The sequence below is a fragment of the Diplotaxodon limnothrissa genome, linkage group LG22 (assembly GCF_057381915.1).
Source record: "Diplotaxodon limnothrissa isolate DT_005_m linkage group LG22, D_limnothrissa_male_GT1.1, whole genome shotgun sequence".
NCBI classification, from domain to species: domain Eukaryota; kingdom Metazoa; phylum Chordata; class Actinopteri; order Cichliformes; family Cichlidae; genus Diplotaxodon; species Diplotaxodon limnothrissa.
Window position 1 is genome coordinate 9,653,839 of NC_140616.1, and position 25,927 is coordinate 9,679,765.

At 42.4% G+C, this 25,927-nt stretch overlaps 1 protein-coding gene across 1 annotated transcript in view; it reads right to left on the reverse strand.

Annotated features, from left to right (window-relative positions):
• Positions 1-25,562, reverse strand: part of hivep1 (HIVEP zinc finger 1) — a 66,488-nt gene extending 40,926 nt beyond the window's left edge. Inside the window, exons 1-3 of the mRNA XM_085345807.1 lie at positions 25,471-25,562; positions 25,108-25,204; positions 23,212-23,347 (exon numbers count right to left, since the gene is read on the reverse strand). Coding sequence (XP_085201933.1) covers positions 23,212-23,251 — 40 coding nt within the window. The 5' untranslated portion in view covers positions 23,252-23,347; positions 25,108-25,204; positions 25,471-25,562. The remainder of the gene's footprint in view (positions 1-23,211; positions 23,348-25,107; positions 25,205-25,470) is intronic.
• Positions 25,563-25,927: the final 365 nt, after the last annotated feature.

A 25,927-nucleotide genomic window follows, 5' to 3' on the forward strand; every position in this document is an offset into this window, starting at 1 on the left:
TATCCTGCTCCCCTGATTCTGACAGGGCACACAGCACTCACTTCCTCCCACGCCTCCTCCGCCTCCTGGCTCCGTCGATGTTGAACAAACACAAACCACACAGATGAAACAACATATTTCCTGCTGATGGCAAGTGGCCTGCACAAGCAGCACGGAAACAATCAAAACAAAGAGCAGAGTTTATGAATGAACAAGCAGCGCTCCGTGATATGAGGCAGGGCTCCTGTTTTTTTTTTAAGAGGCCCTACGGAGGGAACTTGTTTGCTGACATGCGAAGGGTCCAGCGATTCGTATAAAACGCCCACAGTCTGGAGTTGTACAGCTTTCAGCTCCATTATTCAGCATCCTGCTTTCTGCTGACTGTCTGCTGAGGCCTGTGCGCGTTTCTAAAGTAACAGTCACAAGGATTCATGAGTAACTTTTAGACCTGCAGTGTGGCTCAGTGGTGAACCGGAGCAGGGTTAGGGAGTTTTTCTATGCCTGCTAGTGTCGAGCAATGGCGACTATTTTGATAAATTAGTGCCGAGGTTGTTCTGGGAGAGCATAAAACAGGTAAACATGTCAAAGGCGGGCAATCATTAAGTCACTGTTTTGAAAAGGGTCACACTCACTGAATGTGTGTGTGTGTGTGTGTGTGTGTGTGTGAGAGAGTGTATTCCTGCTGAAAGCATGCAAAGTGTGCTCATTATGGAGTGCAGCTTTCTTGAAAATGGCTCGAAACAGTGAGTGAGTGAGTGATGTCACTTGTCACAGGAAACCAAAGGCAAAACTAAATGAAATGCAACATGTCCAGCTAGCTTTCTGAAGATCAGTTTGAGTTTGTTTGCAGTGAACGCAGCACGCCCTGCGCTTTGACATTGCCCCACACTGACTGCCTGCATGATACTGCACTGATATCACTGTGTTGGTGTTCCTCCTGCATCATCAAAACAGTGCTAGCCAAAGATCAACATAGCAACGGACCAATGACATCACTGCAGTAGATCTTCTGGTAGAAGTTAGCTAATGCGAACCACCACGAGTAACCTAAATTTGGCTAACAGGAAACCTAACTTCATAATATATTTATTATATCATGTAAATTAATAAAGAAAACTCCTGAAATTTGTTACAGAAGAAAGGTTCAGTAGCTATTTTGACCCTTATGAACAACACCAACATGCAAATATCTGATGAAGGGTGGCAGCAGATGTGGAATTCCATTGCTAATAATTAACTGAATTACATAACATTTGTTTAATTTTGTATGGAGACCACAGGAGGAAAACACTTTTGGAAAACAATTTTCCATCCAAGCTGACACATCTGGTGAAACAGTTCTTAAACAGTTGCTTAACTTGTAGGTAGCTTATCTGACATTTGACCTCCATAACAGATCTACAGGTCTATTAATGCTCTTCAGGTACAAGTAAAAGATATAAAGTCAACACAGACATCCTGGTGGAAGTGTTGAAACCTGTTCTGCTCTTTCCTCTACAACTACCTTGAACAGGACACTGAACATATACCACATCCTCAGTGAAAGGTCCCATTACAGTTGTCTCATTGCATGCAAACAATGACATCACTATTCACTGAGGGGAATGGGTACTCAGTGCAGTATTTGCCTGAACAATAGGTGTCACTACTTAAAATCCTACACATCGGCGCTGGAATAAGAGCAGAAGTCAAAACTGGAAGAAGAGAAATGTCTCCAGAAAGTTGCATCTTTTCAGGCATCTGTGTAATCTGGAAATCTTTGAGCTTCTGCAGTGATATTGTTGGAATGTTTAAATCCAACACAATCGTGCACTACTATTGAGAGATGCACGACCCGCTGAAATGGTGATTTAAGTATGTGTCACGCCATGTTTAGCATGTGGAGCGGTTCGGGGGGCAACAGTGAAGGGTGTATTTGGCCGTTTAAAGTGATGAGATTTTGTAAAAGTTAAGACATTTTAGTCAGCCTTTTCTACCCTGCTTCAAAGACCAGGGTGAGCATTAACTTGTTTTAGGCTTAGAGTTAAACTTTTGTCCAAGTTAAGGTTCAGGACACAGACTTGTCAATGAATGTCCTCAGAAAGATATCCAGTGTATGCTTCCACCTCTGACTATTGGACAAAGTGTTCCATTATGTGGTACGGTACGGTGCACGGTGTGCACGGTACACAGTTCAACAAGTTGGAGAAGAAAAAAAGAAAAGAAAAAAAAGAAAAAAAACAGCTGCAACTCGCCTTTGTAGGGAATTCTGATGTCAGAAATCAGGCAAGTGATTGACACACAGTATCTCTAGAATTTGTTTTGAGTTTCCGGACACTCTGAATCCGTTTCATGCTCTTATTTTGTCTGCGTAGTCTTCACTTTGAGACACTGATGCTTTCTGGCTTATTGAAACGTTGGAGCGGAACCGATCCAGATCATTACGCACCGTCATCTCCACCGTAATGGCATCAAGAGCGCTGAAAGTCAAAGCTGACATTTGTGCTGTAGATTGTTTCAAGATGCAGCAATAAAAATCTGAGTGTGGAATAAAGTTTTATCGCAACCGTGCAAGAAAATGTATTTAGCAGAGGCAGGGACATATAGACCAGAGGGGGTTGGGGGGGGGATCCCGTGCATCCCCAGCAGCAAATCTCACCCTGCACAGCTGAACGTTAACCTGCAAGGAAAGCAGGCTGCTTGCACTGATAACATTAGCCATGTGCAGAAAACTAACGTGACATCATTGGGCAAAAAGTCACACAATCAAAAATGAGCTCTTAATAGACATATGTCCATACAACAGGTAACAAATCAAGCAGTTAACCAACAGAAAAGAATTTTTCAGAAGGTCCTACAAAACTGGTCAGCACATCATATTCAAGTGCTTCTTGAATATGTTGATTTTCTCATTTTTAAGTTTCTAATTTTGTAAAATTATCATGTTTGCTTTTGTTTCTTTGTTTTGTGACCATTTACTCAAAATGTATTGGTTTTAAGTAAAAGCAGACCCAGTTTCAGTTCCATTAAGCCGCTATTGTCTCTGCAGTGCTGCATCAACAAACAAACAAACAGTGGAAAAATCCTTCACTGCACGTCACAAAGAGCTTGCTGCAATTTTCTCTAATCATTTCGAATTGCTTGTTGTGATGCAGCCTTCTTATGGGCGTCTTCACTCTCCACAGATCAAAAGTGTTCAGGCTTGGATGACAGAAAGCAGGCCGAGTGAGGCGAGGGGGTGGATAATCTGTAATAGAGCAGAGACGTGCCGCGTGGAGGCTTTTCAGAAAGCGTACGGACATGTCAGGTGACAAGTTTTAACGTGCTGTGTAAAGCGAGTGTGGGGGGGGTCACCTCAGAGTTTGTCGCCTGCAAGAAAAGCAACGGCTTGTGCTCCCACGAGGCCTGTTTGTTAGTCATTCCCCTGCCCGATGCATGTGACTCCCGAGAAGCAGAAGCCCACAGCTGCGCTCTGATTGGCTGATGTGCCGCAGCGATGCTGATGATGGCAGACGACCCACGCAGCAGAGAAACAGCAAGTGTCAGTGTTGATAAATACAGCCCACGGCCTGACCTTAAGGAAACCGCACACTCAACCTCTGCCTTCTCACCCATCTGCCCACCTGTCGCTTCCTCCACCACAACATCTGCTTCGCACAGCAGCAGAGGGCCTGTCATTTCTAGTCAAGGACAAACTTAAATACAACGATGGAGCGCAAATTCAGCATGTGTGTAATCAGGGAGGAAAATGAATGTCCCAGATGGATGTAAAGACACTGGAATTTAATTAATTACGCGGTGAGGTATTATAGTGCTGCAGCAAACTGCTTCCATTAATACTAATAGCAGTCTAGCAGTGTTCATAAACATATAAAAGGCAAATGAGAGTCAGCAGCTCTCCAAGCAGCCTCATGAATCAATGCATGATCTGATAGCAGCCTGCCTGGAAAAATGATGACAAGGTGAGGAGCTTGTTTTTGAGCTACGAATCTGAATGGACCTGCGTGCCTGTCACCGTCAGGGCAGAAGGGGAAACGGCGCCTTTTCCCCACAGAATCAGCCATTGTTGTGCATCTAAACGAACTCTACCCGTTTCTCTGCAGAATCTCACCACTTCACTCTCAGGCAGGAAACTCTTTCCTACAAGAGCCGTTTCTTCTTTTCCCCTCCAACCTCCCTCGACTGACTTTGGTTTCTGCAAAATGGCCACAGTCCTCAGAGTAACGCCCTTCAACAGGCTGGATTTATGTAACCATTACGGTTCAAACACAGGAGGGATGGGATAAATTAACTTGCAAAGGATACCTCCTTCCTGGTGAATCTCTCCTCCACCTCCTTTTTTGCTGAGCTGAGCTAAGATTGAGACACATGAGATCCTCATTATGTCTGACTAGCGAATGTCATCCCTTAGATGTTAAGTAGCGTAAAAAAAAAAAAGCTCGGGGATGGAAGTTTCTATTTAAATGTCTAAATTTCTGAGCTAGCAAGCTATCCTGGAGCCAGTTGCAAGTGAGGTAAGCAATTGCTAGTTATTATTTTTGTTATACATTTTTTTTAATAACCAAATAAATATTCAAATTTTGCTGGTTAAGACCAGAAATACTAGTCTGCTGAACTCATATTTTCCAAGAAGTTATGGGGTCATTTCCCTCTAGCTACGACTGCAGCGTTGGCGCAGGGCAGCACTCCTCTTTATAAAACCAGCAAGCTACAAACTAAGATAAATAGTGTAGTATTATTAGTATTTAGCAAATTAACGTTTACACACGCAGCAAACACTTTCGTGATGACTTTAGAGGCTCAGTCACTGGTTTCAGGTCATATTTATTGATGTGTTGGAATAGACAGGGCATTGGCTGTTCAATCACATTTCTGGGAATGAGGATGTTTGTAGCGAGCCTTCACAAACCAGTGGGTGATATCACAGTGGTAATGTGCATCCTTATTTACAGTCTATGTTAAATTAAAAAAAAAAAAAAAAAAAGCTTACAGTTGTAATGTGAGTCAGTCTCCAAAATAATCCAACATTGTGTGCGCGCGGTGTTATGTGCTGCAAAGTGCCACATTAAACCAGCTCTGATTATAGAAAAATGCATTTAAACGATGATATTAAACCTCAAACATTGTGTTGCATTTTTACTTTTTTTGATCATTCTCTCCAATTTCTTCCCTTCCACTCAATTTACCATAAATGTTGCATTCCCAGTGCAAACATGTCTGAATCTGACTATTTCCTGCTGTGCTAAATCTGAGTAAGGACAACTTTGGCAAATGTTTCTCCCAGAACTGTCTGAAGTTTATGTGTGAAAACAGCTATAAGGAGGTGTTATTTTCGCTTCAGACTCTCGTTTTATCCTGCTCTCGTCACACGTTACAGTCCTAATATTGTTTACTTACCCTGTTTTTTACAATTTGACGTGTTTTTTAGCAGTTTTCCCTGACCCCTTCCCCTCCCCTCCTCATTCGTAGGAGGTTCCAGCAGTCGGACACAAGAACAGCACCTGCAGAGCGAGACTCATGCTGCTCTGTTTCCCTGGCAACCCCTACATTGGGCTTTGCTTGTGCAAACCATTAAGCAATGCCAGCTCTGCATACACACACACAGCTGCACACACGCACACACTGAAGAGCGCCCCCACACAGCCACCCTTTTAAGGGTTTTCCGGCTGGCAGACTTCTTTTTTTAATTTGAGCAGTTTTTCCAAAGCTTTTATTATTATTATTTTTTCTTTTTACTTCAACTCCAGCAGCCTGACCTGCGTCACATTTTCCCCACACATCATAAAAACGGACCCCCTGGGAGGCAGCAGCCCCCGTCTAACAGAGGCAGGTTTTGTTGGGGCATTTCTCTGCAGATGACATACATCCTCAGAGTCTATAGGAGCTCTCCGCCTCCTCTCTGTGTCATGAGCATATCTCCAAAATAATGTGACACGCAGCCCCGGCACCGGTCCTTTTTCGCCACCGCAGGGAGGATTTCTTCCACTATTCTGGGCCCCTGTGCTGACGTGAGCAGAGGCAAATCCCGCCGGCTCCCACCCTGTTTTTTCCCCTCATCATTCCCGCTCCGACGCCAATGCTCACCTTTCTGGGTTGCCAACATCAATGCTGCTCAACCAAGTTTCCAGGAAGTCGCTCAGCAGGCTGCAAGAGCTTACCTGTGGAGGTGGGAGGGTGCATGTAGGGGGCGGGGGGGAGGGGGGTGCACTCATGCACCAAGCAAGTCCGAGAAGGTCAGCATTCGTTAGCTCCAATTTAACTGAGCCCTTCACTAATGCTTCACTTTGAAAAGTTTAAGCCAAATAATTTGACTGATTGGACAGAAGTTCCTGATACACACCCAAAATGGAGCCCATTACACACACACACACACACACACACACACACACACACACACAGGTCAGCCGTCCTCAGGGGGCCCCTACGTAAATGCCAAAGTGGGTGGTGGCAGATCTGAGGATCTTAGCTGCAACAGGTAAAAGAAAAGACTTTGACAGGCAGCTAATAAATGACGCTTTGATCATTTTGTCTCATGGGAGAAGAATACACGTGTGCCTCCGCAGAGTAACACTCGCAGCGCAGATGAAAAAGGTGCACGACTTAACAAATGAAGAAACACACATGCGAGACCTTTTCTGCACAGGGAGGCGGGCAGTGTTAGCTACAGTATTAGTCACCAACGTTTGGTAAACAGGCAGGAGTTTGACAGACATTCAAACTGAGAGTGTGCAGACGGCGAATGGGTTTAGCTGAGGTGGGAGGAAGAAAAGCTGAAGTAGGACTGAGAAGCAGAAAAAAAAAAAATCAGCATACCAAAGCACAACCACGAAACTGTAACAGCACCCTTCAGAAACAGACCTGCAAGTTAAAGCTCACAATGAGGAGTTACACCACCATCCAGCTCTTCTTATCAAATTTGCACATTTCTTTACACTTATATGATTGAAAACTGAACAATTTTGAGTTTAGACTGCATCACCTGTGGCATTTTACATACATTTTATAGAAAAAAATATTCAGCAGGCAAATCGATATTGAAAACAGGATTGACTGGGCTTAACTAGCTGTGATTGTAAATTAAATAATTAATCAGCTCTATTACGATTCACAGATTTCTTCCATATTATGTCTGCTGTTCTAACAAGGAGGTGTTATCAAGGAGGTGAATATCAGCTCATAACAAGAGATCTACAGGGCATAAAAGTGACTTTGGGCACTGTGACATGTCAGAAAAAATTGAAAAATAATTACGTGGTAGCTGATAAATCCTGATTATTTCCTCAAATAACAGATGACTAATAACTGATCCACAAAAGATCAAACTATGGGCACAAATTTTATTAAAACTCCATATTTCACGGTCTGAAAAACAAAGACATTTAATCTAATATGAAGTCAGGCATGAAACTGTTAGATCAAAAGTGATAATTAATCACAGCTCTCATTTATAGCATTTAATCCACACAAAATACAATGTGCAAATGTCAGTCATTTCCAGTAAAACAATGATGAAAATACTTAAATAAATGACGATAAATCTATGATTGTGGTTCTATTAAGCTCCATATTTTCTCTACAAGAGCAGCTTTTCAGGATTCACAGTGCAAAATGATCCTTATTTGTCTATTCGGGGCCTTGGAGCTTAAACAGCCCCTCTGTTTAAGCTCCTCCTCCTTTAAGGCAAAATACTTCTCATTGGTTGCCCCTCATGACCCCCTTGGCCATATCCCCCTTGCTGAAATCATACAGGCTAAAGTAGAAACAACTGTCTGAAGCTGAGCTTTTGCCTCTCATGGATTATTTCTCCATTAGATGACCTCATCTGAAACTCTGGCCATGTAAAATATGAGCTTACACCATTGCAGCAGCATATTTATGACAGAAAATAAGGCAGACCATAAGAGGGCATCCTTAAATTTCCCAGCAAAGGCTTTTATGCCAAATCACATTAGCCTTTTGGGTGTTAAACATGATCAGACCAGGACAATAAAGGCGTAACAGGTTCGAAGATAGTGATTTGAGTCTATCTATTAAATAAAATATGTCTTCATTTACTGACTAACTTGTAAATTTGTTTTTCTTCTGAATTACTGTGTTGACATAAACCCCTGAAAAACATGCAAAACTAATTATAAAACAACAAATTACATAAACAAGTCCTAACAACTTAACTGACAAATTGGCTACCTCAAAAAACAGATGTTACCAGGTGTTGAGGAGGTTTGCCACAGAGTAATTACCCCGAGGGAGAAACCGCCCTCCACTTAGCCCCTGGTGATTAAAACCACCGTGCCATCTGCGAGATTCATCTCACATTAAGAGTTCATAGCAAATGAAGAAAGGGCAAAAGTCTCTGGTCTCCAATAGTCATCACTTTCCATCATCAAAAATTCATTTTGCACAGCGTCTGAACTCTGAGCCTGTGTGTCTGCCATTAAAGCTCGCTCACTGTGAGGAGAGGCTAAAATATAAGCCTTTATTCCTTTGTTAAAAACAAGGAATAGACATTAACCCACATTTCGGGATGGCAAAGGGAGCAGCTGCCTTCCTCTTCTCACCATATTCAATTTCACACAATATATGGCCATAAAAATTCCTCCCCGGCGGGTTCCTCCCCGGCCCAGCTCTGCCAGTGTCAAAGTGAAACCTTCTCCAAGGTTGCCACAGAGTTAAACAGGCATCCCTGAACTAGTCGCAGCCTGTCTGTTGTAGTTACTGTTGCTAAAACCCCGGTTTATTCCTGCCTCTGGGAGAGAAGTTCCCTTTGTGTGAAGCTCGCTGCACTCGCACACTGTAATTTGAAGGGACTGTACGGAAACACTGGTTTGGCTGCCTAAGCGTGACACAACACGTAAAAATCCATTTTCTCAGGCCGGGATGTTAACCCTTTCCCTGCAGCACTGCACCAGGTTCACGACCCTTACGCGGCAGGAGGTCGTGCCCTTTACCACACGGTGATGTTTATCTGGCAGCATCTACTTTTAACTTCTGCCCACCTTGTATTTTTACAAAAAACTATAACCCTGACACTAATAAACCTAAACTGAAATGAGCAAACCCGCTCTATTAAGTAACTGAAAATAAGGCGAAGTGAAAAGAAAACCTCTAATATATCTGGTATTTCCCTCAAATGTGCAATCAGAGTGTTTCCCACCACCACCACCACAATACCACTTAGTATGAACACTATGAAACTTAAGGTGTCACTGAGACACACAGCTGGAAGAGGCCACTGTGCCATTTAAAGACATAAGAGAGACACGAACCCTGAATGAAAACGTGAGAGTTTCATAACAGCAAAGATGGCGCTTGACTCACCCCCTGCCACCCCAGCCAGCCAAGAGTCTAAATAGGACACTTTTAATTTTTGTTTTGCTCTGATGCTGACAACCATTTCAGACATGTGATGCCAGGCATATCTACCATAGACAGTATAACAGATGGACATAGCTTCCATGTCTAAAAAGTGAAGCCAATGCGGAAGTGCTTAAAATCTACACTCTTAATGGGAGGGGAAGGAGGGGATACCAGTGGTTGCACAACGACTTCTGGCACTAGGAAGTCTAAGGAAAAACAACCCTCACACTTAACCTCTGTAAACACTTCTCTGATGAGTTTTAGGGTTCAAGCCCTCATTTCAAGTCCTACCAAATAAAATATCATCTTCATTTTTTACATTTTTGGTCATTATGTGTCAGAAAAGAGAATGATCTATGCTATGATAAGCTCATTGTGAGCACATTTGTAGTAGAAGTAAGAAAAAACATGCTTTTTAAACTTTAAGTGTTTGTGTTTTGCTTTCTAGATAGGAGCTTCTCAATAAATGCCCTGATTGGTTGCAAAGATGAAGCCAGATTCTCTTTTCTGCAAAGAAAACAGAAGCTAGTCGGGCTAGCAACTTCAGACGTTCCCACAAGACATCAGTCTGTGTTCATATTGAGTCACCTGCACACTCATTGCTGTATTTGCCCTAAATCATGGCTCTGTCCCAGTATCCTCTCCTGCAGTCTGAAGCACCCAAGTGCATGCTCACAAATCCCCTACACTCAGTAGACAAGCGTAGTGACAAAAAAAAAAAAAAAAAAAAAAAAACTCTACATGCCAAACATTTAACCTACCCTTCATGCATCTTTCTCCTGATATTGCTGCAGTGATATTCAGAGCCCAGGATTCAACAGCAGAGTAATCACAGTTTGCTTTAAGGCCCAACATCGATCAGTCGAGATAAAGAAGGGCCAACACTCTAAATTCAACAACCCACCTTATTATTATTATACACATCCAGCAAACACACACCAATATCGTCATTCTTCTGCAGTTGTGTTTGTTCTTCTCTTAACTCTGTTTGGGGTTTCTGCCCACTCCTGGGTCAAATGTGTGACCTTTTAGTATCTAAACACTTCACTAAAGAACTTCTAAGTTTAGAATTTTCCACTCTTTGGATTTCCAGTTTCATAGGGAACATTCATTCGTGCAGAGTGAAGTCAACCTCATTTTTGAAAATATTTTTGATAAAAGCTGTTACAACATTGGATAATTCACATTTTAATTTTGAGTAGAAAGGCCACCACAGCACCGTAGGCTACTCTACGGGATCTGCCAATTTGATTTCAGGCATGAAATCAAAGTTTCTGTTGTAGTTTAACTACGCTTCTAAAGTCTAGTTATTGTCTACAAACAGGTGCCACAGACAAACAACCAGCCGTGCAGACTGCCTTTACAAAAATTAGAACCTCATTCTTTCACAGAAGAGCTTTCTGTTACAAACAAGTACAATACAATACAATTTTATTTATATAGCACATTTAAAAAACCACAGGTATCACAAAGTGCTTCACAGAATGAGTTAAGAGCAATAATTCAGTTTCTTCTCTCCTAGATGTTCCACCATCAATTACTGGTGTTATTGCAAAGTGTTTGGAACCACAGCAACTCCAGACCTCCTCTGTTATTAACATCAGGACAGAAAACTGTATGCCAGGAGCTTCGTGTCATGGACAAGCAGCTCCTGCAGCTGTATTGTGTAGGTGGTTCAGTACTGCTGCCATATGTATTATGAGAATAATATTTTATGGTTAAAATGTAGCTGGAAAAAAATTAAAGGACAAAATCTGAATTACTTGGACATACTGACAATTTATTTTTGAAAACTGAAATAACATCTTGTTTCTCTAGAAGCAGGTTTATATAATTATTTTAGCAACTCCTCCATTCTCTCGTATTTAAGGAATACGATTTTAGGAGCGCTCCCTGTTGTGCAACCAAATTTCTGTATTTTTGATTAGCAGGAAGTGGAATGGTTGGCAGAGATTGCCTCCAGCTTCACTCTGTTCAACAGCTCATTGTGTCTTAAGGCTGTGTGGTGCTGAGCAGGTGGTCTGTAGGGGTGTTTTTTTAAACCTTTAAAATGAAGCAAATCTATGAAAGTGTGAGAGAAATTTTACTATAATGATCTGAGCTGCAAATGAAGCTCTTTATCACAATTTCACATTAAAATATAATTTAATACCAACTTATTTTTCCTCCTATTGGTATACAAGACACCATTTTTTAAGATTTTACATCAGATTTATTTTTAATTTGAGTCTAAATGCAAAATGAAACTACTAGATAAGCCTAATGATTTACATTCAGTTGAAAATCTTCAAGAAACCCTGACCTTAGTGTGACTCTGTGATTAAGGGAGATTGGCTTTGACCTGCTATGCATTTCCTTCCCAAAGCACAAGGCCAGTGCAGAAAGCTGACAAAGAGGCATCGCAAAACACTCCCGAGGGTTAGAAGAAGGTCAGTTCTGCTAAAAAACAAAGGCGGCGAGACCAGAGAAGCTCGACTTTTGTTGCAGCTTTCAAGCAACAAACAACTCTGTTCCTGTGTTCAGTGTCGGCCTTGGGTTGGTTAGCGTGCCCACTGTGATTAAGGGAAGTAGCTGCTGTAGCCGATTCTGGATGTGGATGTTTAACCACAGTCAGTGCTGAGGTCAGAGAAGTGGTTGATCATTAACAGGAAACTGATGGCAGTTTGTTGCAAATTACTGCAGCAGTGAAAAGAGAAAAAAAACAACAAAAAAAAACAACACAAGCTTAAAGACAAATCAAATCCAGAATTTGGCTTGTAAAGATTATTACTCTTTAAGCAGATGCAAAATTAAGTCCCCATCCTCACACATTACACATTAATCAGCCAACAGGTTAAAGTAATAAGATGCAGAAGCTTTATTTATATCTGTGTCAGCACACCGAGGGATGGGAAACACTGTCTCCCTTTCCCTGCATCAGCTTCACAGGGTAAACATTTTCCACCTTGTTAAATGTACCCGCATTCACTGCGGTTGTTTACCATTAATCACACAGTGTGATGCCCGCTAAAGCTAAAACCAGACCTGTAGGGCTTCGGTGTAAGGATCTTTTTTTTTTTGTATAAGACGAGGAATGCAGAGTCAGTTCAATAAACACTGAAGTCTGGGCATTTTCAGGGGCAGACTTGTCCAGGAACGGGAGTGAAAACCCAAGAAACCACACAGACGGATAATAAACACCACATGGAAGGTAGCATCTGGAAGATGGTCTTACAGGTACCAGGTGTGCTTCTTTATTTGGGACTACACAGCATTTTTAATCCCCTCTCCCTCATATTGAGACACGTTTTGATTGGCTCTAGTTTTCAAACACCAACACTGTAAGATGAGCACACTTCTAAAGTCTGCCTTTTATTAAATGGTTGCAAAAAATAAAAAAATAAAAAAGGGTCTCCTGCAGGTCAACACCTCACTGTCTGGTTCTACATGTGCTTCCCCCGAGAGGGGAAATTAGAAGACACCACAAACCACCATACAGACGTTTGTGGACTACGCTGAAAAATACCACAAACAAAAAGGATGTACAGCTACAAATACAGACTGGGAAACTTCTGGTGACTGGGTGAAACCGATGGAAAGTTACTCTCAGAAGGTTTTTCCTGTTTCTGTCATTTATTTGAATGCGACAGAAACTTGTGCCCAACAAAGACGATTATGAGGGCATCCCCACGGAAACACAAATGATCATCAGACAAAACAGCAGCTTTTGTCTAAGAAGACTATCGCAGAATGAAAACTTCAGCTTCCTTTTACAGTTAGGTACTCCACATTTTGGCCTCTTCTTGATTTCTTTTTTTTTCTTTGCAAATTTCTCCCACTCAACTGTTTCCAAGGTTGAAAAAAAAAAATATGTTAGACAAAAATAAGCCTCATAATCTCAATGTGATTTAAATCTGACTACATCCGAAACGTGTAAGAGTGACAAATATCCCAAGAAATCGGGAAAAGAGCAAACCCTTCCTATACTGCACTTCATAAACATTTATAACCACTTGAACTGAAACCAGCAATTGGGGAAAAAAAAAAAGAAGAAAAAAAAAGTGAAACATGAGAATTTCAGTAAAAAATTAAAATTGAAAATATTTCATAGTATGCACACACAGTGCAAATTAAATACAAAGAGTATTACCACACATTTCCTATAATCCTATAATTCATAACCTTTATAATCTCTTCTGCTATTTGCACATTCTTTACTGTAAATTCCTAAGTTAATTTGTAAATTTTGTAGTAACCTGTAAATTGTAAATATTGTAAAACTTTTTTTCTGTCATTTAATGGTCAGGCATTGTACAGCTACAAGCATTTCACCCCCATGTCATACTGTGTATGGTTGCGTGTGTGTGACAAATAAAAAAATTTGAAAATTTGATTTGAATTTTTATTGAGCCATGTGTCGCTGAACTCATCTTCAGGGTTTCCACCAGTGAACTGAAAGCGCATCAGCCCACTGAGCCTAAAATCAACCCGGGCAAGACCTTCAGCATTGTGACGTGACTAAGAACATTTATAACTCCAAATGCAATGTAAGAAAATCTGAGGTGTTTCTGTTAGTAACTGTGAATTTAAGATATTTTCAGACTTTTTAAAAATGGCCCATAAATACTTTAAAGACAGACAGTGAACGCAGCTCGGTGCACACTGTCAGAAAGATTTAAAAAAATAATAATAATAATAATTCTCAATCAAGTTGAATTCAAGGCCACACTTTCCACTGCAACTAGGTCAAACATCCTATTTTAGACGCACAACACAGCTGACATTCACAGCTGTCGCTCAGGTGAAGGTGTTTATTTTACCACCATTTAAAACAGTACTTTCACATGTAGACGGTCACCCTAGTTCCCAGTATAGAGCACAGGATATCTCACCCACCTCCTTGAACTTTAAATATCAAGTTTAGGTACACTGTGCTGACAACAAACGCCAAAGCAAACAAACATTTTTGTATTATGTTTTTTGTTATTTCTCTACACTTTTGTTTTTTTGTGCTACACTTTCATATAGCACGTCTTTTAGAGAAAGGGATGCTATGTATAGATCACATTTTAGTCAGAGACCTAACTTTGTAATTGAACTGCTAAAATTCACAAACTATTTCTGTCTATTCACATTTCCTGGTTCCCACTCTGTACAGTGTGAAACAACATTATAAAGGGTTTGAAGGCAACTGTATTGTATAAATTTATAAAACAAAACCTCTATCACATTTAATTAATTAGTATTTTAAATGTCATTGATCATTTTATGACCTGAATCTAACTGATAAAGTTGTTTGTGCTTAAAAGTTATAACTTTTAAAAATAAAAGGCAGTTGTCTTGAAACATACGATGGAATGTCGAATGCAATAACTTAATGACCAACTAAGAATTTTATTGTGCTTCTAAATCTGAATATTATTAAAGTGAAGGCTCATAGGTGCACAATTAAACTAAAGTGTCCAGATTTAACTGAAGGTCTGAGGTTGGAGTCGTAGCTCTGCTCGTTTAAGCCTCGCTGCCCCCGCCTGTTTACATGAGTGCAAAAATATCATGAAGATGGTGCAGGATTTTCCTCATCGCTGTGACGCTGTTGAGGTTGTCGACCTCCCTCCTTGCTAATGTAGAGGATCAAAAGGACATTTGTGGCTGTGATTCTTCACCAGGTCTGGAAAAGGAAAAAAACTAAACAAAACAGACCACCAAGGGTGAAGCGGCCGACGCCTCAACGTAGTGCGAGACGAGCTGTATCTTACAGTTACGACATTTTTGCTGTTTTTATTTGTTTTTGTCTGAAGCACCAGAAACCTTACACTGGATGCTACCAAGCTTGTCCTATTCAATCCTATAAGCTCTGATAGGCCAGTCAGTGTAGGTTGATGTTAAACATTTTAGTATTACATGCTTTATTATAGACGTGTGAACTCTTTTGGCTCAAAGGATATTCTGAATTTTAATATTTCTCCTCACCAGCCATCGCTCAACTGTAAACACAAGCTTAAAGATGATACATGCTCATTTCTCGTTTGGACTAGCTTTGCATGACTCAAAGTTCAAAGTAATCCTTATTTTTCTTACATCAGGCCTTGCTGGAGCCTCTGAGGTAATATTTGTCTGAAACAAGCTGCTTTATCTGCTCTCTCTTTAGATCTGTCTCCTGATTAGCTGCCCCACAGAAAAAAAAGCCTAAACATGGGGCTTCTGTGCTCACACCCAGAGCTGCCCAAGTTAACCATACTGGGGACATCTGCTTTCACCTACATCACACGGAGTCAAGAGAGAAGAAAACTTGAGTCTTTAGCGTCATTTAAAGCCTGAGCTAATGACTAACAGTGATTACTTATACACGACTTGATTAGCTGAAGTTTTGGCCATGTTTAATATGAGTATTCCCACTGTGACAGCTGATATGTAACAGAAAGTATCACAGTTTGAAAACATCTATTTAAGCTGCGAACCACAGACCAATTTGAATGTGAAAATTGTGCACATGATACAAAAAAGTGAGTAAAGCTCCCAGCAGAAGTGCACGAGCATTACTTCCATTTAGTTTGTTAGCTTTAGGGCATGAATCCAGTATGCAAGTCACTTTTAATCGTTGAGGATAAATTCACAGTGGATAAATTGAGGTTGATGCACTTGTACTGTTTACGTTAACAAAACTAAGCACACCAACTGTTATTTGTATTGCTGCTTGCATTTCTGTGTGTGCGTGTGTGTTCCTCTGAAGGGGAAACCACTGCAGCAGAGCTAAGAGAGCAGCTGTTTGACAAAAGTAAACAAAGACTCAGAGGAGGGAGGACAGGAGTTCCTAACTTCCTGCACTGTTACCCACAACCTGCGTCACGAGATCATTCCTGACTGTGCACACAAACACATGATCTATATACTGAAGGGAGCCTGATGCAACCCTGGCAGTAAAGAAAATTAAAAAGTTAATTTAGTTTGGAAGTTCAGCTTCTTTAATCAATCTTAAAGCCTTCCCATGAGGGTAAATGATTCACTGCTCACCTGGGACCAGGGTTTTCCTTCTTTGTGTCTCACAGGAGGAAAAATGCTCTGTGTGCGATGGTTTGTTATGACTGAGACAAAAATATAGCCAGCGAACGCTCTCCCAGAGCAGCCCACAGATTCAACAGAAACAAAACAAACTCACAGTTCCTTCCTCTCGGCCGTTTGTTTGGATCTGCGCGTTCAGTCCCACAGTTAAACACCAAGAGACCAGTTTATCAGTCACTCCAGGTCCTCCAAGTGCTTCTGGAAGTATTTATTCATCTTAAACTGAACACCCTCTCCTTATAGTGTTGAAAGATTTTTCTCTTTCTTTCTTTTATAGAAATTAAGCATCAGTGATCCTGCTTTGAACATCAGTTGGTTGTTATTCTTTATCCAGTTTAATGCTGAAAGTCCAGTCTGACACCAGAGTTGAACTCCTGGCAACAGCAACAACAAAAAAAATCCTAGTAACAATGAGCCAATAGAAATCATGATTAACTGACATTTTATGTCGTTTAAAGTTTAAAATAGATTGTGGTAGCCAGAGACTGCATATAAAAGTAGGACGTAGCCACTGTGGCATCACTCATTGGTGTCTGGACCGAAAGTTAGCATGCTGGGGTTTTTTTGAGCGGTCATGTGGTCATGTCACACAAGAGGGTAGACCACTAAGTTAGATGGTTGTTGCTTCCTGCTCGGAAAAATTAAGCCAATGTGGAAATCCCTTAAACCTGCATTCTGTCTGAAAGTCACCAGCAATAGCTGTGGTTGCAAAAAGACTTCAGGTCCTATAAAAGGCCTCTGAAAAAAATAAAATGTCTCTTTCTTGAACTCTGGAAACACTTTGCTGCTGAGTTTGCAGGCTTAGTCACTGATTTGGGGTCATACTGAATAACCCATTTTATTCAGTTTTATTTTTTAAGGAGCATTAGCCGTTAAATTTTCCACTCGCTCATTGGCTGACGACTTGTCAGTCACAAGTTGTCAGCCAAAGAGCAAGCAGTTTCCAACCCAGACCCACCCCTCATTGTCACGTCCCGTTTCTTATAATCAAGATGGCCACAGCAGAAACCTTCAACTCAAAGGGGTCATAACAGAAATTCAGAAACCAGCGGATGACATCATGGTAGTTGCACCCATACTGTCTCTGAGTTATTGCTCGCTAGCTTGAACATCTATGCATGGGCACGGCACAGACATAGATACCTGCTGATTCACGCCAAGTAACAAACCAATAAAATATTTAACTTTCAATCGCCAAACGCTAAAGCACGGACTTCTTGGATGTCTGTACCACACAGCGAGCCGTATTATTAGTCAGATATTTTCACTGAAAGCACTACAAAAGGCACAAACACAGTCAAAAAGTCCAGCTCTGTGACTCCAATAAGCAGAGAGTTGAGGGCATGAAAAACTCTAAGAGGGCGTTACGTGTTAATACCAGGTTGTTTTTTGTACGTTTGCTCTAAACAAATTTGACATTTTAAAACAGAAGTCAGTGGGAAAAAGCTCATTTTTGTAGCAAGCCTCAAGTGGCCACTAGAGGAACTGCGACTTTGAAGATTTGGACATTTGTGGGTTGAAAAGATGAGTTGACAGACAATTTAAAATGAAAAAACATCATCTTTTTTCGACTGGCGGGTAAGTCTCACTCACAGAAAAACATCACTGGTACATGGCTATAACTACCTCCGCCAAGAAGGTTGTGTGTGTGGGTGGGTTGCTTGCTTAGCTGGATTACTCAAAAAGTTATGGATGGATTTAACCAGAGATTGAAGTTAATCACTTTTAAGTTGGGCCAGTCTACCAGGATCTTGATGTGGACTCATCTCCACTGTGAGAAAAGGCTATATTGGACATTTGCCATCATAACTTCAACAAATTGGCACAAACTAATCTGGATTCATGCACAGCTGGGGGCACATTTTCAGCCTTGGAGGAGGAATGCTGTTCTCAGGTGTGCTTGTTTCTTTTTCAAATAAATCCTCATGCTTTGGTCTTTTTAGATTTTAACCTTAAGATAACACGCAAATGAATGCAACAGATATGATTAATGGTTTCCACTTTTAGAACACTTCTACCTCCGTGGTGCTTAAAGTAGTTTACATTTCTCAGTTATTCTCACACACAGAGCAGACCTGGGAGTCAGTTTGGGGTTTTGCACAAGGACGTTTTGACATGTGGAAGAGGCGGGGACAAAACCACCATTAAACTGAGGTTAGTCGCAAGCACGTTGTACCACCTGAGCCTTAGCCTTAAAAAAACAAAAACAAAAAACTCCTCCTCTCTGAAGTATATAAATTAATGAAGCTTAAAACTCATCTTCGCTTTTCTTTTTCCACTAAAAGCTTCACCACGGGGCTCACACTTCTGTAAAATATGGCTTAAAACAATAAAAACTAACTTTAAGAAAACAGAAATAATGTAACCAAGACTCTGAAAACATTCGTTCTTCGTTTCCTAACAGTATAATGTTTGTCAAGTCAGATTTTAGTTGACTGGAGGGAAATTTTTTTACTGTGCTTCTTTTTATATCCCAGGCAGATGCTGCCAAGCCTGTAAGGCAGAGAGGACCTGAGAAAAGAATTAAACAGCACCTCCTTGCTTGATGAATTACTGCAGTGTTAATATGCAAAGGAAATTCTGTGTTAAAGGCAGGCGTTGAGCATCATCATGTGACAGCTTCAGGGCAGTCTGAAGAGGCTTCTTTGAGTCTCCAGAAAAAGAAATTCTCCACAGCAGTGTTTAAGCATGTGATTGCACGCCATGCAATTAGCACTTCCTGTCTGATAAAGAAAACCCCTTGAGAGCAGAGCCCTGAGGAGAGGTGATGAACTGGGTCAAAAGGCACGAGGAGACGCCAACAAGTCATCGAGCGATGAGGAAGTGAAGTGGGTACTCCCCACAAGATGTTCAGAAATGTCACAAGAATGGAGGATGGAAATAAGTCAGCACTTAGCTGACACTGTACTGCATTTAAAAGATGAGAAACACAGAGAGACCTTTACTTTAAACTGAGTAAAGAGTTGCATTTAAACTGTAAGGTTTGATTTTACCACCACAACAGAACATCTGACCAAAAATAAAGAGCCAAATCGTAAATTTTGAACACACTTTTATGTAAAAATCCTCCCACAGTGCAGTTGTCTCTACACTTGCGTCCACATTAAAATGTCAAAACAGTTAATTCTCCTCCTACTGAACAACAATAAGCCGAGCAGCCACAGAAACCCACCGAACAACTAACATTTCCATTTAAGTAAAAACCTTTTAGCCTTTTCTAATGTACAGTTTATTAGAGCAGACTGCCATAAAACAATGTCTCGGGCTATAGTTTTCATTCAGAAATTACACATAGACTTCACCTAGGCAGGCTCAGACCAGCACCGTATGTGATTAACTTATGAGCTTGAAGGCCTCTCTGACCACAACCTACAGCAGGTGGAGAGGCTGGTTCAGAGCGCTGCTACGCCGAGCTAACCAAAGCTGCAGAGCAGAACAGGGACTCCTGTCTCCACCTGCAGCCCAAGACTGTGCAGTTGGGGCTCAGACTGAAATATTTGCAGAGGAAAACTTGTGTTTCTTACAACACATACACAAAAACACCAACAACTATCTGCTATAAGGACAATCCAAATCTGTGGAAACTCCTCCTAGGTTACTAGCAAACAATGAAAAGCTGCACCACTGCCAAATGTTATCTCTGTAATATCACAGCCAACACAACTTCACATTTCATACATTTGCTGTACACAAAAAAAAAAAAAAGCAAATTGAACTTTGGGAATCAACTAAAGTGGGCTGAATACATCAAACAAACCCACAAAGAGTCAAGATGATCAGAAAACCTAAAAGAAAATATAAAAAATATGCCCACAAAGCTGGGCAGTAATGATAAAACCAACATCAGCATTTGTACTGGATAAATGCTGAAAAATGAAGAGCTGATAAAACACACAGACACAAATCAATTAAAAACATCAATATCAGCATCAGCTGTGAGCCAGCTTCTTTAAAAGCACCTGTATCGGCTCAGATTTCCACAATCAGTTCATCTTTCACACAAAGAACCACAAATCAACTTTAACAAGGCAAGAAAAAAAAAGTTCAAACACAGAAAATGGCTTGAGGGAGACATCACCCAGACAAACAGAATAAATGTGCAGGCTACCCTCACACTGCTGCTCCGGTCTGGTTTTCTCTCCTTTTTTTTAAAAAAAATTCCTGAGCTGACACAATAATAGAGCATTACAGGCAAAACCAGCGTTCACGGTTTCATTTGTAAGCTGATTCAGATTAAAGAGGATAAACAGAGTCAACTTAAACTTACGAGCTTCTCCCATATAGAGCTGCGTGTGGATGAGGAGCTGGAGCCGGGAGCGGTTTCACTCTGACACAAATGGCTTTACTGAAACCAAAATTTCATGAAGTGAAAGGTCACTTTTACCTACACATGTCAGCATCTCCGCCACAAGACTCGTGGCAAAACACTCAGGTGAGCGATGGAAAGGTCACGTGTTCTGTATACAACTAATATAAGAAGCACATATGAAAGCAACCCTAATCAGAAGTGAAAAATATCAGATTCGGTGTGGTTTGTGGTGTTCAAATAGTCATGATAGAACAGATCTGAGTCATACGTGTGCAAAAAACATCAGGTTCAGGTCACTTTCTGCTTCAAGGACAACTTCAAGAAGCCAAAACACAACTATGAAGACAAGAATTTCATTCTTTGCACATTTTTACTCCTTAAAATAAAAAAAAAAACAATTCTGGCCGTTCAAGATCTTCTAAACACACCCCTGAAACAACGATCAGCTGCGCTCATCAAATTTCTGCTAATCATCCTCTGAAACTCTGAAATTCAAATTCCACAAACACTGCAGCAGCTGCAGCACCGCCGTCTGCACCAACACCATTTAAACAGACTCGAGCATCGTTCGACCGCCATTTCTATCGTCCTCTGTCGGGCAAAGTAATGAACTGTTGTAAAGCTCAATTATTTATGTGGTTTGTCCAAAGAGGCTTCACGAGGAGCAAAAAGACAAAACACACACACACAGAGGAAGTGTTTATAAGATAAACAGAGGGACTCTGGCTGGCTGCTCGTGGACAAATCTGTGAGGATTGACTGCTGGGGAATGGCAGTGATGCACATTTTCACACCCAGCATGTAACGCTGCACATTTGTCGATCTGTGAACTGCAAACGTCTGTTGACACACAAATCTGTCAATTCTCGACATAACAAGGAATCCTTCAAGCCAATTGGTGCTCCGCGGGAGGATGCTTTGACTTAAGCATGCCTCCATCAGGCCTTTAATCTTCAACTTTGTTAAATGTATGTATTCAAGTAAATATCTGCACATTCACAAGCGCCAAAAACCGCCTGTAACACACCGTTGTGTGAGGTGGCAGGCCCTGGAGGACATGAGTGCCACTGAGGGAGATTAAAAGCAAAACACTGCTTGCTTTATGTTAATACTGCGCTTTGAAAGGCAAACAAAAGCCACAATTCTCTGTTTACATTAATGAACTCGGGACACAAAGATGTGAAAGCAAAAATGCATCACATCACAACTTAAAATAAAAAAAATGAAAATGGGGATACAAGTTTTACACGAAGCGTTTGGTGGCAGGGAGCACCAGGATGTCTCAGGTGAACCGATAACCGACCGGCGATAAAATAAGCCTCTCTGTTTGTCTCGCTGCAGTGACCAGAGGGAGGGCACGCCAATAAAGCAGCCACTACTGAAAAGTCGTGTATCATCTACCTTAAACTCGATCCGTAATATGAAGGGTAACCGGGATAGTCAGAAACACAATCATCATGTCACTGGAACATAAAGATAACCATACAATATTTTAAAATTCTATTATATTTATTGTTAGATTAGTCCCTTTTCTTTTTTACTTTTAATGTGATTTACAAAAATGCACAAAATTAAAATTAAAGATGAATTTTACTGACGGCATTATTTATTATTTAATATTTGCTTTTGGTTTCACACGGGACACAATGCCCAGTCTCACGCGGGAGGAAGTTCTGCTTTTGAGCCTTTTATCCACCAAAGCCTCGTCTTCAGAAGAGCTCTAAAGGGTTTAACGTCCCCTCGCGTCCAATGCCAAGTTGCAATGTTGAGATCAAAGCAACGCAATTGTTCAGCTGCACTGATGGTTGCAGAGCAACATTACTAAGAAAATCAGGAGATCGGTGTAAAGGCAAACTGCTGACCTGTGCACGCTGTGAGTGCAGGTATATGTACCACTTGTGCACTGGTAAATTACACAGGTTATTTTGTTTGTCTAGAAACACAGAGCACAAAACCAGCATCAGGGTTACTTTTCCGGTACACGAGCTGTCAGCAGGCCAACTTTGCAGAAAATCTCAAATTTTAGGCTGCAAATGAGCACAAAGACTGTAAATTATACTCTCACAAGGCGACCGCATTAGCCCGAAAAACAGCAACAAAGCGCACTGACGTCTGTACGCAGCATGAAGACGATAACAGCAAATGGAGGAACCAAAACTACTTCACCATCTCATGAAAAAAAAAAAAAAATCCTGGAGGAGTTCAAGGAGAAACAGCACAACTTAACCCAAACACTGGAGAGCTATTCCAACACTACACTCAGTTCTCAGATAAGCATAAATAATGTTATCACAGCAACAACCAGCAAGGCTGTACTTCCTCTTATTCAGCTCATGCCTTGCTCCTCTCTTCATCTTCTTCTTCTTCTACGCCTGACATTTCAGGAAATAAAGACGCTATTTTCAATCGAATCACACATCTTGAAGGAAGAAATACAACCAGGTGGCGAGTCAACAGAGCACGTCCCCTTAAAAATTCCATCCAAACCAACGCGTCTTATAGCCGAAAGTATCTCAGGAAACCTCGAAGCAGGACGGTCGCTAACTCACCTTTTAAATTCTTGGGGTTGTTCTGCTTGGTGCGCGGCATCTTTCCGCCTCAGTTCACAGGTGCATCTTGAGGGGTGGGGGGGGGGAGTGGCTGTTAACCTTGAGGTGAGTCGACTCCTGAGCAGTCTTGGCACATCTAGAGGGGAATAAACAAACACACACATATACTGTGAATACATCAAGTCTGCAGAGGCCAAACATGAGCTCCACAGATCAATGAGGCACTGTGCAGCCTCTCCTGCTCCCACTTGGCAGCTGTCTGGGAGTCCAGGACAGAGCGGCTGATTGAGCGTGCTCCTCAAACAGGTGCCCGGGTCGGAGTTTTTCCCCCATTTCAGGGCCGCCTTGAAACTACGTGCAGCGCTGCGCGGTGAGGCTCGGCCTGCTCTCTGCCGTCAGAGGGGAGGAGGTGTGAAGACATTCTGTCGATATCAACATAACCCTGCAGCGGCTGCTATCTGCCGCTCTGATCTCGAGGCTGACACAGAAATGATAGAGTTACTGCTCATCACTTTAACGAACGTCAGCGTGGATCTCAAATCATGCAAACTATACAACCCCCCCCCCCTCTGAGCGTCAGGCAAAGAAGTGTCAGAGATCTTTCTGTCAAAGTTCAGTCTTGCAGGTCTGCATCCTCCATCGATTGTTTTCGCACTGATATCAATCGATGACCTTTCCCTAAATGGAAGATTAGAAGCTTATTATGGCTGCAATGCAAATTCCAGCTGACAGAGAAAGGTTGGTGTTCAAGTTAAATGTTACCCAGATGTCAAACCCACAGTGCTACCTGACATGCACAAGCAGCCGCAGAGCAAACGCTCCCCCTCTGCGCAGACAGGAAATCACTAAAAATCATGAATAAAACCTCTCATTTAATGGCACCATTAGCCTTCCTTTGCCCTTGCATCATCTCCACCCCAAAACACCCCCCTTACCCCTGCAGGAGACGTGCACGTTGCAGTGAGCAGCAGTGCTTCAGGAATCAAGTCTTTTGTTTCTTCCCCCCTCCTCTCTTCCTCACCAATGTTACATAACACTTACTACAACTGGATGATGATGATGATGGTGATATTTTGTCTCCATACAGTTGGTACATGTGGCGCTAGAGCAATGACATCATCTCACGGTACTCACACTCGCTGCAGCAGGTCGCACAAAAACACATGCAAGCTCGGCTTCAGTAGACGCATGAAGAGGGGCTCCTCGCCGGGTGGTGTTTGAGCGCAGGGGTCGACGGCGCGGACGAGCTAGGGGAGCAGGAGGAGAGAGACGTTTCGTCTGTCTGTCAGTCCGTCTGCCAGCCAGCCTGACTGCTTGCCTGTGTGTTTGTGCGCGCACAGATATGCGAGGAAACACCCCGATACTAACACGAGAGAGAGAGAACGAGAGCGAGGGAGAACAACATACAATGCTGCGTCCCGTTCAGGTGACCAAAGAGTGATGATTTCACACCTGAGGGGCGAAATGCAAAAGCAGCCCCCACTGGCTCTGAGTGCGTTAATCACAAGACTGAGAAATATTAAGCATTAGATGCAGAGCGGGCTGCAGGAGCATGTGTGCTCCGGGTTCATGCAGTGCAGTCATTAGAAGCAGAGCTAAAAAGAAAAAAAGGGCATTACTGGCATTTAACTGTGCGCAATGAAGTCAGCAAAAACAATGCGTGGGAATAGCGTATTTTGTGCCTGTTGCAACACGTGAACGCCCTGTGAGGGAGGGCGGAGCCAGGGAAAACCCCTCGCTTGTCGCTGCAACAGCGCTCGAATGGGACGCTTCCCTTTATCCAACAAAATGCAGTCAGATTCCAGTTCAGCCACACACACAAATACACACGTTTGTCACGGCAACAGCGGACACACAAACACACTGAGGAGCAGCAGGTGTAGCTGCTTGGCTTACCTCCAAGTGCAACAGCGGGCACTGCGCAGAGAGGCGACCCCGGCAAGCGCAAGTTTTTTTTTTCTTTTTTTCTGTGCTGCAGGGTCCAAAAACAACACTGCGCAAAAAACAAATAATAAAATAAATGCACAAACAGACTCACACCTCTCCTCTCTCAGTAACAGACCCCCCTTCCTCCTGCTCCTCCTCCCCCTCCTTCTCCCCCCACTCAAAGTTAGCGACGGGCTAAAACCGGGCAACACACACACACAGCTATAAAAGCATGTCGGACTGTCTCCGGCTGCAGCAGCCGAGCTCGACCTTTAGCAGCCGCAAACGCGCGCGGGGGAGCAAAGAGAGCGCGCGGGACGCGGTGATACTCACAGGTGCGGGTTTGGCTCGTGTCAGGGCCGCAGTACACCTTTTAGAGTAAGAAGGGGATCCGCTGTTTTTTCTCCCTTCACCTTCTCTCTCACTTTCTATTGCAGGAAACAGACAGGCCTACTGACGTCAGCGGGGGTCCCGTCTCCGCCTCCCAGCCACGAGGGGTGTCCTCCCAGGCCAGCGGGGGGCTCCCGACGGCCGCCACGTTAGCGCAGGCCCCGACGCCTCCTCGTCGATGCCCCTTCAGTGAGCCGCACCTCCTCCTCTTCCTCCCTGTGCTCGCTCCCTCAACGTCTGCAGGTGAGGCGCCGCATTCCGCGTCGCTTGTTGCAACCCCCCTGCCGGACCCCCACTCAGCCTCTCCTCTGCACATAGCTCAGGACTGACGGTTTTCCCGGAGGTTCCTTGTTGTCAGGTCACGTTGTGCCCCTCCGCCACTACCGGCCGGGCTTCCCCG